Source organism: Alligator sinensis, unplaced genomic scaffold, assembly GCF_000455745.1.
Source record: "Alligator sinensis unplaced genomic scaffold, ASM45574v1 scaffold1226_1, whole genome shotgun sequence".
NCBI classification, from domain to species: Eukaryota; Metazoa; Chordata; order Crocodylia; family Alligatoridae; genus Alligator; species Alligator sinensis.
The window spans coordinates 403,302-417,903 of record NW_005842447.1 but is presented as its reverse complement, the minus strand read 5'-3'; the positions used below and the strand labels follow the sequence as shown (position 1 = coordinate 417,903).

The 14,602-nt window shown below is 44.4% G+C and overlaps 1 protein-coding gene across 6 annotated transcripts in view; it reads left to right on the top strand.

Annotated features, from left to right (window-relative positions):
• The window catches only part of MYLK (myosin light chain kinase), a 389,516-nt gene that overhangs the window by 226,127 nt on the left and 148,787 nt on the right, over window positions 1–14,602 (top strand). For all 6 annotated transcript variants that reach the window (XM_025212143.1, XM_006030459.3, XM_025212141.1 and 3 more), the window contains one exon: window positions 4,306–4,458. In XM_025212143.1, coding sequence (XP_025067928.1) covers window positions 4,306–4,458 — 153 coding nt within the window. The remainder of the gene's footprint in view (window positions 1–4,305; window positions 4,459–14,602) is intronic.

The window sequence follows — 14,602 nt, the reverse complement described above, 5'->3', positions numbered from 1 at the left end:
GGGGGGGGGAGGAGGAGGCAATCCCACAAACAAAACAAAAAACAAGGAAGAAAAGGAAAAAGGACACAAGGTGAACTCAAAAAGGAACAGTGCCCCTTTAAGACTCACAGTCCTGGCTCCTACCTGCACCACTTCTGTGTCCTCCCAGTGATCCTGGAACAGTTTTCCAGTGCAGCGTGTCCCAGGTTCTGTTGGTGGCCTCCGACCACCCTGTTCCATGGGTCCACTTGTTTCCCCCCGCAGTGGGACTGTGGGACACCTTTGGTGGAAAAGATCTCTGGTTTCTCCCCCTCCCACCAGCTGTGGGCCTTACTCAGCTGCCCCTCTCCGGGCTGGACATACTTCTCCTGGCGTTCTGTCCGCCAATCTGGAGGGAGCACGCGCTGCGGAAGCACATCAGCCTGCTCCCTGCTCTGGCTGGGCTCTCTACGTGTAGGATGGGCTCTCTCGACTGTGTAGGATGTGGTGAGTGTTCCCCATCCAAGTTCATCGGGGCTTTTCTCTGGCCCATCTCTTCCCTTCACGCTCACTAAAACCTAAAGTACTCCAAGTGGTTTATGAACCGTGTCACATGTAAGTATTCCTGTAACTATCCAGCACTCCTTGCATTGTCAGCCCAAATAATATGCAATTCTATGCAAGTTTAGTACTTTTTTATTCCAAGCAATTGAACCCCCGGTTCAGGTCAGCCAGATCTGTAGACTGAGATACCATGAACTAAATCTGTCTGTAATAGCTTCTCAGCACCTGCAGGGAGACGCATGTGGCTCCAGTTCACACATGTGGCACACACAGGTGCACGTCAGAAGTCCAGTTTCCTAGAGCCCTCTCTCTCTTCCATCTCTTACTACTGCTCTAAAGCAGGTGTTTTTAAGGCAGACCCTGCCTTAAAGAAGGGGCTGGACTACATGATCTTTCAAGGTCCCTTACAGACCAATTTTTCTATAAAACTATATGTTCTATAGAAAAACAGGGACCTTAATGCTTCCCCATCTTCCATATGGCAGCTATTCAAATATTGGAAAGCTGCTATTGTGTGCCCCTATAACCTCCTTTTCATCAAACTAAGCATAATTAGTTCCTTCATGCCTAAAATTCCAACCCCATTATCATCTTTTCTGTTTATTCATGGCCCCTCCAATTTCTCTTCAACTTTCTTAAAAATCAGTGGCTAAAACATGATTCAGTGCCCCAGCAAAGGCCTAGCCAGTTTAAGGCAGAGTGGTACTCTGACCTCCCATATTTTGCACAGAAAAGGTTTGTGAATGCAACCCAAATTTGAATTTGCCTTTTTGTGATAATGTCACGTTGCTGACTTGCATTTGTTGCCTGCAGCCTGACTGTGATTATATTTTATCCGGTAAAGTTTTAAAGGATTTAAGGCTTCCGATAATTCCTTTGGGGATGTCCTCTTCCACCTCCAGGAAGTTTTCCTTTTTTCTTCACTCTAAAATGTTTGTCTTTTACTGAACTCTGTCACATTTAGCAATGCTGCCTTGTGCCACCCCAGTCCCTTAGCATTCTCTCTGCTCATTGCTTGGCTACTGATGTGGAGATAGAAGTTGTAATTTAAAGATGCTTCCTAACTAAGGAGACTGAGAAAGTGGTAATTGGGATATGACCCCTTTGTTAAGTACCTAGTGAGTTAGACCAAGAGCCTGCAGAGGCTACCTACTGCTTCCTAATAAAGTTTTGTTGTTAGTTCTTCACATTCATTGTATGCCTCTATTTATTGAACTCAGTGATCACTGCAAACGGGGAGAATCATAACTATGTCTCTATGCAAGATCTATTGGATTCTTTTGTAAATCAGTACTCTACAGCCCTTGAATTATTTTAGTTGCTTTTCTCCAAAATCCCACCAATTTACTATGAACTTCCCAGTATTGAGGTCAGTGGATCTGTGCAATTATGTTTCAGTGCTCTGTGATGGAGAATTTTCTCCCTCTTTGACTATACTCATGTTACTTATGTATATAGTCAGAATTGCTTTAGCTTCCTTTCTTTTGGATATTCCTTTTGCTAGCTTCTATCTGCTGTTGTATAACCAATGCCTCTGCGTTCCAAGTATCTCCCTCTCACTGCTTTTCATATTGTTTATCCATTTTCCCCAAGTTGAATCTCATTTTGATGGGTTTAAAAAAGAATGTGACCTCAGCCGTTCAGCAGAAGAGTTCTCAAAAGTGCAGAACAGCTTTCCTATCCGTCCAAACAGCTTTAAATATGTAGTCAGAGGGAAAATTTCCTTTCTTTTGGCATAAAGTGCCAGCAGTAAGGTATTTTTTTTTTTGTTATTGCTCCTGCTGCCAAACTGTCATGGGGATTTGAATGTTATGTCCTTAGAGAGGGGAACATTTCAGTCCTGGAAGAATTGTTTTTATTAGGTGATGCAAAGAACATAAGTTAGAATCTGGCCGGTGTTTGTTCCCCTGGGCAGATGCATTATTGTTCTGTGCCCTGGTCTGATGAAATGGCAAGTAGTGCTGTGAAACCAGACAGTAAGTCAGGGTTCTGTTGTTAAGACTTGAAGGAGAGAGCTGACCTGACAAATAGGCTTGATTCAGATAATGTGGCAAAAAAAAAACTTTTTTCTTTAGCATATGGAATATTTACATTGCCCTCTTGCTTATTTATGCCAGAAAAATGAGGCACCATACTGTTCTTGATAAGGCAGCTTGTAGCCTGAGTTAAATTTAAGCATGCTCTCTTCTGACATGGGAATTATTATTATTTCTATAGTAACAGTACCTTGGAGCAACCTAGCTCCCTTTTGTCCCAAGTGCTGTGCAGAACCAGGTCCTGCCTCCCAAGGGTTTGCTATCCTGGCCCTCAACCCCGCATGAACCTCTTTGAACTCAATGGCATGGCAGTCTGTTTAAATGCAGGGCTGAACCTTATTGTCACGACAAGATGCAGCAATGTTACAAACAAAGTGGGAGGGAGGACAGGGGAAAAGCAGTAGGAGCATGTGTTTTGTGAAGTTAGGTTTTAGGTGGTAAGGGCTCATCTCCAACTTTGCAAGAGATAGAAAATTACTCCCTTGACAAGGTGGCAATTCACGAGACAAAATTATGGATCGAGACCATCCGGCTTGGGATTTGCTTAGCAAAATAAGTTCTATAAAGCAAAATTTCAGTCTTCCAGTGGCAATAAGAGTATGATAGCGAATTTGTCTGCTGTTACTGTCTGTCTTAGAAACCAGAGATTAGGAGAGCCTGCGACAGCATCCAGTTCATGCTGACTGGGCTGAGTGCAGGGCTCCTACAAGCTTCCATTCTGCCTTGACTAACTTTAAATCACAATGTTCTGTTCCTGGGAGGATATTTCCCACCATTTTGTCCACTTGAACTTTTTATTATCCAATTAGGCCCAATCTTGTTTTTATAGTTCCACGTATCCTCCATTAGGTGTGCTCCCAAGCTACTCCCAACTTGCTGTTTACACAGCTGTCAGGGCCTCCTGAGCTCTCATCTATACTGGAAAAATCACCATTGGTGAGCCAGTACCAGAAACTATTTAATACCCAGGGAAACAAATTGCAATAGCACTGCAAAAAGGAAGCCTGGGACTTGATTCACTTTCTGAAAGAATATTAAAGCAGCTTTATCTGGTCTACTACCACGTCCACTATCTGCTCAGGGGAACCAGTTGGCAGAAAAATAGCTGAGTAAGTCAAGCTTTCTCTTACAGCTCAGGCTGGAGTTTTTCAGTAACCAAACTATGCATCCTTTGGTATAGATTGGCTTTACCTTCCTGAGTCAGTTTCTTCAAGCTTTTTCATGGTTTTTGCTCCTTGCCTTGGATTGCATTAAATTTCAGTAACTTCAAAGATAATCCCTGCCCCAAAGAAATTACAGTCTAAAATAGCATGCATAGATGGCAGTACTAGCACCTAGCATATTTAGTTTCAGACTAGTAGACTATGGGCACAGGTGAATACAGTTGTTTAGGCAAACAATCATCCCTCATTTCTTATCCACCTGAATCTGAATAGTTTTCAAAGATACAAAACCAAATCCTCCTGTCCGCACTACTGCCCAAAATAAAGAAGTCAGTGGTGGTTTTGCTTGAGTGTGGACAGCAGCAATCTAAAATTCACTTTCTGCCTCAAGATCCACTTGGGATGTTTCTTTTGTAATCAGTGGGGAGCTGTATCGATGTACCCGAGAGCAGAATTTGGCTTATTTACAACTCTTTTACAGCTGTTGAAGTTGAAATGTGCATTAAAATTGATTGGTGTTCCTGGAACTCATGGCCAGCTGAACATGGTATACTAAGAAAAGTTCTCTTTTTTCATGTCTGCAGACCAACCAATCCAGTACGCCCATTCCACTTTCGAAGAGGGGGTTGCAAAACTGACCGTCCAGGATGCCTTACCAGAAGATGATGGTATTTATACCTGTCTGGCAGAAAACAGCGCAGGACGGGCATCCTGTAGTGCTCAAGTCACTGTCAAAGGTGCATATTTCAATAATACCGCAGGATTTACTAGGATTTGTCCTTGTTCTTCCTCATTTCTTGCCTCCCATGCTGCCATACCCAGAGATGCATTCAGTAGTGCGTGGAAGCCATCGTTGGGTAGTTCTGTTCTCACAAATTGGAGAAAATGTTCTGAAGGGGAAGTAGGGCGTCGAGATTCCAAAGTGTACAATAATGTTTAGCGTGTTGGAATGAATATTTGTCATGACCCACTCAGATGAGAAAGCACTGGGGTGTAATGAGTGCTGCTGCTCAGGTTTCTGCATATGCCTGGCTTACAGTGATATAATGTGTAATATCAGTGAGGAGAGTGGTGACCCGAACAGAAGAGACATGGAGTAGAGGGATGGCATCACAAGTTGCCCTTGTGTCTGTACAAGTTGCTGTCCCTTCACCTTGAAAGGCTGACATAGAGGTTGCAGGGGTGTAGGTTGTAGCCGTGTTGGTCTAAGGACATAGGCAGACAAGGTTCCTTGGGTGAACTTGACATAGAGGTTGGACACTTCTCTGGGGCACATACACAGCTTTTCTGAGCTGTTTGCACTGCTTAATCATTGGTCTGTGGTGTAGGTGGGACTTATTTCATGCTCAGCAGACATGAGGTCAGCAGGGAGACTAAGTAGACCTGTTCCTCAAGCATAATGCAGCAGTCTACTTGATCATACCACAAACACAGGTGTCAAAACAAATAATACAACTTCTCACCAAAGGCTCCCCAGGTGCTTCGTCGAGGTGAGTTGTTGATAACTTCCCTCTTCTACATGTAAGGGAACTGAGGGTTCTTGGCTCAATTTTCCTCTGGGCCAAGCACTAGCTTCCATGGGAGTTGCTGGTGTTCGATGCCTCTGAAATTCAGGCTGTTGTCGTTTTTCTTTTCAACCCCAAATCATTATTGGCCATGGACAATCTATGTTCGGTTCAATTCAAGTTGGAGAGGGAATCCAAGTTCCCTGGTTAATATCTACATCAGTCTGACACCAATGGAAATAATTCTGCTTTCCCCTTGTACTGATAGAATTTATAATTTGCAAGTACTCCATAACCAGATACTAAAGGAGTTGGAAATTGGGAGATGGTCCCTCACTTTGCTGGTAGCAGTTAGGTAGTCAGAAATAGATAAAGGGTCTGTAGAGGTTGCCTACTGCTCCACGATTAAGTTCTCTGTTATTAGTTGTTCTCATTCATTGTATGCCTGGATTTACTGAACCCTGTGATCACCACACCTCTGACTTGCTATCCTGGACCGTGGCCATATTCCTGAATCTGCCTGGAACTAAATTACACTCTTCATTACCATTTTGGCTGAGGTATTGTAATGAGTCAGAGATCTCATGAAGGAACTAACAATGTCTGCTGCTGTCCATTTGGGAGGTCTACCTGAAGTGATATGTCTTGAGACTGCAGCACAGCTTTGTCCAAACATCCTAAAAGCTCTTTTTTATTTGAGTTTTTAAAGGAAATAAATTCAGAATTAAACCAAAGGCTTTTAAACAACTCCCATAAAGGTATCTTTTGAGCAGCATTTAAAGTGAGTGGCAAATTCTGCATTAAAACAAGTCTACTTTTAATGTGCTGTTAGATCAAATGTGAAATAGTGAATGTATGGCAAGTACCATAAGCTAAACAGGTTGTAATAGTGGTAAAGACTTTGTCCCTTCAGACTTCATTTGGTATTCCATTGCTTTGCCACACATTATTACTTCTATTGCCTTGTTACTGCTGGTGGTGATTTCATATTGTGGAATCAGTGTGGGAAAGTAATTCCTCAGAGTTGCATAGGGTTAAAAGACTTCTAATCCAAATCTTCTATTGACTTCAGTATACTCTGAATCAGGACCACGACAACCTGCTTGGGTTATTACTTTCTTAATATAATATAGGGTCCAAACCTGTGTGATATGAAGCATCTTCTGTAACAATCTCAACTAAAGGCCATCAACATTTCATAGGAGGCTCTTAGCACCTTGCTGCATTGGGCAACTCCAACTGCATCATCCACGTGATAAATTTGCTACACTTAGTTTACAGGCATGAATTAATCAATCCTACCATTACCCAGGTAAGGTTGGAAAATATCGTCGCCATTTTACAGATGGTAAAACTGAAGGAAACAACTTGCCCAAGGTTGGACAGGAAGTATGGGGCAGAACCAGGAGTGGAATCCAGATGGAACAATAAATCTGGTGATGGAATTAACTTGATTTGGGGATTCCTAAAGGCCCTTACAGCCATTGACTTTGGTATTGGAGCGCTGGAATGGGATTGGAATTATGACATGGGCAGCAGGTCTGACAGATCTTTTCAGCACACAAATCTCTTCTGACTTAGACCGCCAAAGGAATGCACTACATAGAGTGCTTTGTTAACTTATTGTTATATGAGGAAAACAGATGTGTTGGAACAGCATAGCCCCAATTATTTAAACTTTGAATGTCAGACGTCCCTATTCTCTGGAGCACAGTCATTTCCCGCTGCAATTTATTGAAAATTCCTTGATTATTCAGACTTGAGCAATGCCTGTCATTACATTGGGTTGTCGAGGTTTTGTTGTTCATATTTGGTGCTGACATTTTCAAAAAGTTAGGTAAACAAAATGTGTTTGCAATTGCATGCATGATTTGCTTGTGTAATTAGTGCAATTGTATATTCCGATTGGCTGATTGTATACTTAAAAGGCAATAATGACCTGCTTAGCACATTGAGCTGCAGTCATTTTGCATAAAACCTAATATATAGGCATTTTCACATAAAACTGGGCACCCAAGTTCTAAAAATTCCCATCTTCTTAATGGAGAGTCTGAATTTATAATACCACATGCATTCAGATCACCCAGAATACATTTACTGTGGTTACAAGCAGAAAGCAATGACTGATAAGGGAAAAGCTGTGTATAAATTACTTTCTTGAGTTTCCTGGTATCTATTTCAAGTAAATTGAAATGGTGTGAAGCCCTTTGAATCACTGTATGAATATAAGGGAGCCTGTTTTTCTTTTGTGAGTTGTGGATACTGTCCTCAATTGCAAGATGAACAGCTCTAAATGGGGCATGTAGTTGCATCTTATTATTTCACATATTATCATGAATTTGTTTTACCGTAGTGACTAGGAGGTCCACTCTGCCAGGTGCTGTTCAGACACAGAGCACAAAAACAGTCCTTCAAGGCCTAAAGAGCTTATGACCTAAGTATAAACCAGCAGATGAACGTAGACCAGCCAGAGAGAGACAAGAAAGCAATTAGACCATATTGGTTAGCCTGCTAGCCAGTGGTCTCAATACTCAGCAGCCCCTCATGGGACCCACCAGGTGCATCCCTGGGCTCAGGACTTTATGCACAGACAGCAAACTGTGCTTGGGTGCACCAGAGGAGAAAGAGGTAGGAAGTGAGGTATGGCAGGAGCACTTATTCACTGACCAATCATGCTGGTAGGTGAAGAAACTATGGCAGAGTACTAGTGCTACTAACACAGAGACTTGTGGCTGAAGATAACACCTGGCACAAGGGTTTTACATTTTTGGGTGATTAACATAGTAGGAAGTAATTTTGTACTGTGAAGAAGCTTTACAAGCTAGAGTAACCAGGCTTGATTACCAGGGAAGTCCCTTTCCAGCTTGTGGGCAAGTCTGTCAATATATGACCTACTGGGTGTGTCTACACATGCTTTTACATGCACTTAAACTTAATGCACATTTGCCTAAGGCACATTAAGGTGATTTACGCATGCATCTACATGTGCACGTGCTAAGACGCATTAAAGTAGTGTGCGGACTGACTTGGGACTAAAGTTAGTCTCAAGTCAGTTGTCATGCACAGCATTAATGCGTCTTAGCGCGTTTATGTGTGCATTAAGGCACTTTACCTATTCATACCTAAATCTGATACCTGTTTTTGCAAGTATCAAATTTAGCCACATATAACCTAAAGTTGCCATTTTTAAGGTGCATTAAGGGCGCGCACGTGTAGACCTGCACCCTTAATGCACCTTAAAAATGGCCAACTTAACGCCTTAAATCGGCACATGTAGACACGCCCACTGTCTTCCGCTGGATTTCCCATTACCCTCCTGCTAGGCAGCAGCATCAACACCTCAATTTCAGCACTGAAGACATCTTCTCTAGACAACGACAGCTGCATAAGTGCAGGCTTGAGGTTTAGTTTCAACAGGATTCTCACCATTCTATTGGTACCACCCATCGTTTCACAGATACCCTTCTCTTCCCGGTGCTTTCACCCAGCAGAGTCTGCTTCTGTAAAACTGCCTCTCTGGCTCAGCAAACACCATGCACTAGGCCTGTGCAAAGCAGCACGTATTCATTTCGGCTTCAGATTCAGCCAATTCAGAGGGACAGTGATTTGATTTGGTGATTCAAGTCACTGTCCCGATTCGATTCGGCCAGTTCAGATTTGGAGATTCAGCTGCCGAATTGGGCCGAGTCTCCTCTGAATTGAATCGGCTATCAGAGCTCTGCACAGCTCCAAGGCTCTGCACTCACTGGCTGCAGCAGCAGCGATCAGGGACCTCTGGGCGTTCATGGCAGAGCCCCCTCCACACAGCGGGGATCGCCCCCCCCTGCCTGGCACCCATGCAGCAGCTGTCACATCGTGCGGGTGCAGCACAGCTCAGCACAATGCCAGGAACTGTCCCAGAACTGAGGCGGCTACAGCAGTCTCCCGGAGCCCAGCAGCACTCAGCTTGAGTGGCCCCAGCTCCCAGACAGTGCGCAGAGCCCTGTGGCACCCTGTCGAGCCACGTTGCACCTGCGCAATGAGGGGGGGCTGGGGGAGCAAGCTGGGGCTGGGTGGGGGTTCCCCCATGGTCCCCTCCCCCCTCCTTAGCCCCCTCGCTCCCTACTTACTGGCACGGAGCCTGGGTCCATCTCCCTGCGGCAGCGAGCAGGGACCACCTGAATCTCCGAATCAAATTGGAGGCTTCCAAATCTATTCGGGGGCTGCCGATTCGATTTGGACCTTTTAATAGGTCTCCCAATTCAATCTGGTTTCAGAAATTTGCCTCCCGAATCCAGCCGAATCTCCTCCAAATCGAATTGGCTACCAAAGCTTCTCACAGCCCTACTGTGCACGAGATCTACTGCTCTTGTTTGTGCTTCCTACACCACTTCTGTCCTTTGACACCAACTTCGTTTTTGCTCCCTTTTCTCTCCACCTCCATTCATGTCAGTATTTATTTACACAGCCTCCCCCCATAAGTGTCTATGTTGGGTAGCCAACAGCCCTCATAATCTTCTTACCGTAGCCATTCATCATTGATCACACGACAAGCAGATTAGTCACCTGAAAGCCTCTCAGAGCATCTGCTGTTACTAGTTTATCAGAGCAGCAGAGGAAGATGCTTTCTGGGAAACAAGTTCATTTTATTCCAGTCACTGCGAGCGGGGCCACAAAATGTAACTTAGCAGAGGACGAGTTCTCAGGTAGGAACCATTTCTTTCTGTTTGGGAAATGCTTGTATTTGCTTGATGGGTTGTTTCTTTTTACGTATTCGAGCACCTCTCCTGAACCTTAATCTTTAGACAAGATTATCAACCTCTCTTCGAAGCTTTAATTGAGGCTTTGCATATTTGCGTCTTGAAGATATACATTTCTGTCTGAGGCCACAGGAACTATAATGTTTCACATATATTAAGGCTATTAAGCCTATCTTTGTACCTCATCAGTGCCACAGGTTTGCCATCTTGCTATTGTAATCAGTAGAAAACTACAGAAGACTTCCAAGATCCATCTTTGTTAAACAGCCAAAAGTATTATCCAGCTATGGACCTAGAACACCCTTCTGACTGCACTGATTGTTGGGGGCTAGTTTTTGTTAATTGAGAAATTGAGCAAGGGGTCAGAAGGAAGGTGTAATGATCAGGGCGAATGTGTCGTTAGAGAAAGCTTTTTCATTGTGTTGTAGCAGTGTCCTCATGGTAATGCTCTGGCACTCTACGTATTTCACTAAGAACTTGAAGGTTGTAGCTTCTTGTTTAATAAATTCCATTCTCGCAGCATCCCAGGCCTACATATGGAACCCAAGGCAGCCTAGAGACCCAACATGAGAGACAAGACCAAGCCGTGTAAGGAAGCTTTAATAGCCATAAGATTCATTTAATCAAAGTGAGTGACATTTCTAAGGACAGATATGTGATGTAAACAATATCCAGAAAAAAACAGGACTAGATTTGGAAGCAAATGGAGGATTTCTGTGTACAGAATGAATAAAGGTTGAACAGTGGGAATGACATGAATGTTTCCTGTCAGCAAAAAACAAACTAGAGCTGTAGAAAACCAGTGGGTGGTTAACATAAAAACATATCTAACTCTGCGGGTGTCCTCATATAGTAAGGTGAACAAATGTGAAATCCTTATCTACTACCAGAAAAGAGATTATTGTGGCTGTAACCTTAGGATGATCCTGCATTTGGCTGGAGATGGGCTGAATTGTTAAATAGAGCATTCCCATCTCTGACTTCTGGGCAACCACCAGAATCCATTAAAAATAATGTCAAGCAAAAGTATGTATAAGCTAATACTAAAACCAAAAAAACCCCCAAACCACTTAAAACATTCTGTTACCCTAAATAGAGTTTACAAAAGCATCTGACATAGATTAGCTAATAGGCTACAAATCAAAAAGTCATACTATCAAAACTATGTCTTGGGATGAGCTTGATGTTTAAAGCTCTTCAAAAAGGATCACAGTGCAAATGGATTCTGAGTAGGCGTGATGTGGCATGGCAGGATGACCTGAGAATAGGGTGTACTGGGTATTTCATAGGAGTGAACCCGGTTTCCGATTCTCAGCCCCATGGAAGAACAATATAATTTTATAGAATTAAGGTTTCTTGAGCTTCTGCTTTAAAAAATGAATTCAGCTTTCCTGTGCTATGTGTGCTTTTATGGAGCTACTTTCAGTTTGAATACAGTGATATTCATTTTCACAAGTAAATGGCTTCCCAACCCAGTTTGAAGTCATCAGATGCTATTGCTCAAGACAAGAACTCATGTACTTCTGTCACCTGTACGACATTCATCTTGGTGCCCGTTGCTTATGACATTCACCTTAAGCCTACCTGGATGTTGATGAGCTTTGCCAGACAATTACATGCCAATTAAAATAATTAGACAGCCAGTTACATGACACTTGAAATAGTTCACTGAGTGCTGGTATTCATCCGAGTTAAACTGTAAGCCAGGGAATATCTCATGCCTCAGGTTCAGGGAGGACGAAAGTCCCAACTGCAAGAGTGCTAGTCAACCTGCTCAACACCTGTCTCGAACATGCAATTCAAAAGGTGCAGTGTAACACAGGTGACAGTTTCTTATCCAGATTCTACCCCACTGTCTAATGCTGTCACAAAATCAGGTAAACACCAGCATGACAGTGAAGCAGACTTAAGGGCTGGTTCACAGCAGTGTTTTATTTTGCTCTTTAACTGTGAGTTGTTCTTCTTCTGCTGCTGCTTCTTCTGCGTTCTCCACACCACATTTGGCCATCTTGTTAAGCGGGCTCGTGCTCACTTATTCTGCTTTGCAAGATCTTTCATTGTACATGTGTCTCCAAGCAGTGGGCTCTGCAGCAGATGTTGCACAGTCTGAGGCTCTGTGCCACAGTCACAGGTGGTTGAACCAGTGGTATAGCCCCACTTCTTCATTAGTTCTTTGGAGCATCCAACCCCCGGTACGTAGGCAGTTCAAACATTGCCACCTTTGCCGTGGTTCATCAGCCCCTGGTGGTAAGGACTGGGTCGCTGGAATGTCCATTTTTTCACTATCAGGTATTTTCTTCAGCCTCTGGTTCCACATCTGTAGTTGTGTCTCCTTGGCTGTGGCATTGAGAGGTTGGGTGCTGATGAGGAAGCTGGTGCATGACTTCAGGTGTTTGTGTGCTGTGGGATGGTCGTGCAGCAGGTGTCTCTCATCTTCAGTTTGTCTTGATCATTGTGTCCTACTGACCACTGCTCTTCTGATGTCAGGTGGAGCAATGCCAGCCAGCAGGTGCCCACTGGTTAGGCTGGTAGGTGTCAGACAGCCTGTGAGGCATTGGCAGCTATCGTTCAGGGTGGGGTCAAGGTCCTTAGCAGGTACAGATTTCTCCCATGCAGGGCATACTTGACACTCAGCTAACTCAATGAAGGGAGACCTTTGTAAAGGGAAATTTAGCCACTTCCCATTGCTTTCTGCCAGACCACAAGTATTTGTTATTTAGGAGTTATGTTGCAATGGGCTATTTGGGAGCATCCACATTAACCTTAGAGCACAGCTGCTTTGGTTTCATAACACCCCTGGAAGATTTCCTTCCTGATCCCTGGTTCTACCCTGAACCATGGAGATAATTAGCCCTTTCAGTTTTGTCCCCCTATAATAAGATAGCTCCAAATGCTGTTCTCGTTCACACATTGTATCTTATTTGAGCTACTCAGCTTAATATCCTTTATCCTTTCAGGTGGGATGTATTTTAATTTTACCACATCTAACAATTCTCTTGCTCTCTCTATACACACAGTTCCCATAGCCTCTAAAAAGAGTAGTTTACACTATTTGCTCATATCAAAAGCTAAATTCTGCCCTGAGTTCCACCTGCCCAACCACAGTGACCAAAAGCAAGTCTGTAAGGACCATAATTCTGCCCTAAGGGCACGTCCTGCTGCAGAGTTAGGTCTGGCCAGCTGTCATGGGTGGAGAGCCCCACGCCTGCCCCGAGTACCAGTGCTAGCTCTCGCTGGGATAGAGATCTGGCATGTCCTACAGTGGACTTTCTTAGTGATGCATAAAGCTGTGTTGCCCTCTGAACTTGTGTGCAGGCTTGCGTGCTCTCTCCCTGCCTCCTCCCAGCCCAGGCGTGGAGCTGCTGTCTGTGGCAGTGACAAAAGATCAAATGCTTGAAGTAAATAACATTGCGAGCCATGTTGTTCATTCTTAAGGCAGACAGCTCTGAAGGCGAAAGCAAACAGCATTTGGCAGTAAAAACTTGTAATGGGCACATCATTAAGGAATTCAGTCTGCAAACCGCAGTGATTTGTAGCAAACCTGACTGACGTTTCTGTCTGTTTTTTCCCCTCTCCACCCAACATAGAAATGTCTTTTGGGTACATTTCCCAAATGCTAGGGTTCACTGGTATTCTTTACACAGCCTTACCAGGAGGGCTGTTGTCAGCCTCTGCTGAGCTGGAGGTGGATTTCTGGCATGACATCTCTCTTGAAACGCCTATGCCATGGAGTAGAAATGGAGAAGACAAACACAAGGTTAAAGTGGTAACTTCCAATGCACAAAAAAAGAGCTAAGCATAAAAACATAGCCCAGGTGGCACTGGTCAGGGGGTGGGACTGGCAGGCTAAAGACATCAGGACTTAGACTGGCCTGCATTGTCACTGCAGGGCAGTTATGTTGCTGGGCTGGGCTGACATGAAAGTTTATACCTTTAACTGTAGCTGCTAGCCTAAGCTAAAAGCTTACTCGCAATGGGTTACAGCAGGGGTGTCAAACTCACCTGCCTTCTGGTCCACCTTCAAACTGTGGGACTCCACACAGGCCAGATACAGACCACGGGTCTCCTTGTGGACTGGATATGGACCCAGTGGCAGTGGGGTATGTCGCAGCAGCAGCAGGGGAAGCAGCAGCATGGAACATAACATAGCTGTCACCTGTGCCCCCTCCCCCTTGCCCCACCAGTTGCCATCACTAATAGGGCAGCAGCCCCAGGTGCCCTTTTGAGGAAGGGGAAGGAGAAAGATGGCAGCTGCTTCCGAGGTGCCAGTAGCCAGATGTCACTGCTGCCCTGTGCATCGTCGTTGTCCCAGGTACCCAGCTGCCCTGTTACATCACTGGCCAACATGTACCCCCTGAGGGGCTTTAGAGGTGGTACCAAGCTCTGTCCTCACTTATGCTGGCCTTTCTAGGAGCCCTGCAGGCCAGATGTAGCCTGCAGGCTGCATGTGTGACCCTTCTGGTTTAGGAGGGTTGTGCTAATGGAAGAGGGGTTAGAGCATTCAGAGTGTAGGGCCAGGTCAGCCGTGCAGTTAAGATTCATAGATTCATATAGATTCATAGATGTTAGGGTCGGAAGGGACCTCAATAGATCATTGAGTCCGACCCCCTGCATAGGCAGGAAAGAGGGGTGGGTCG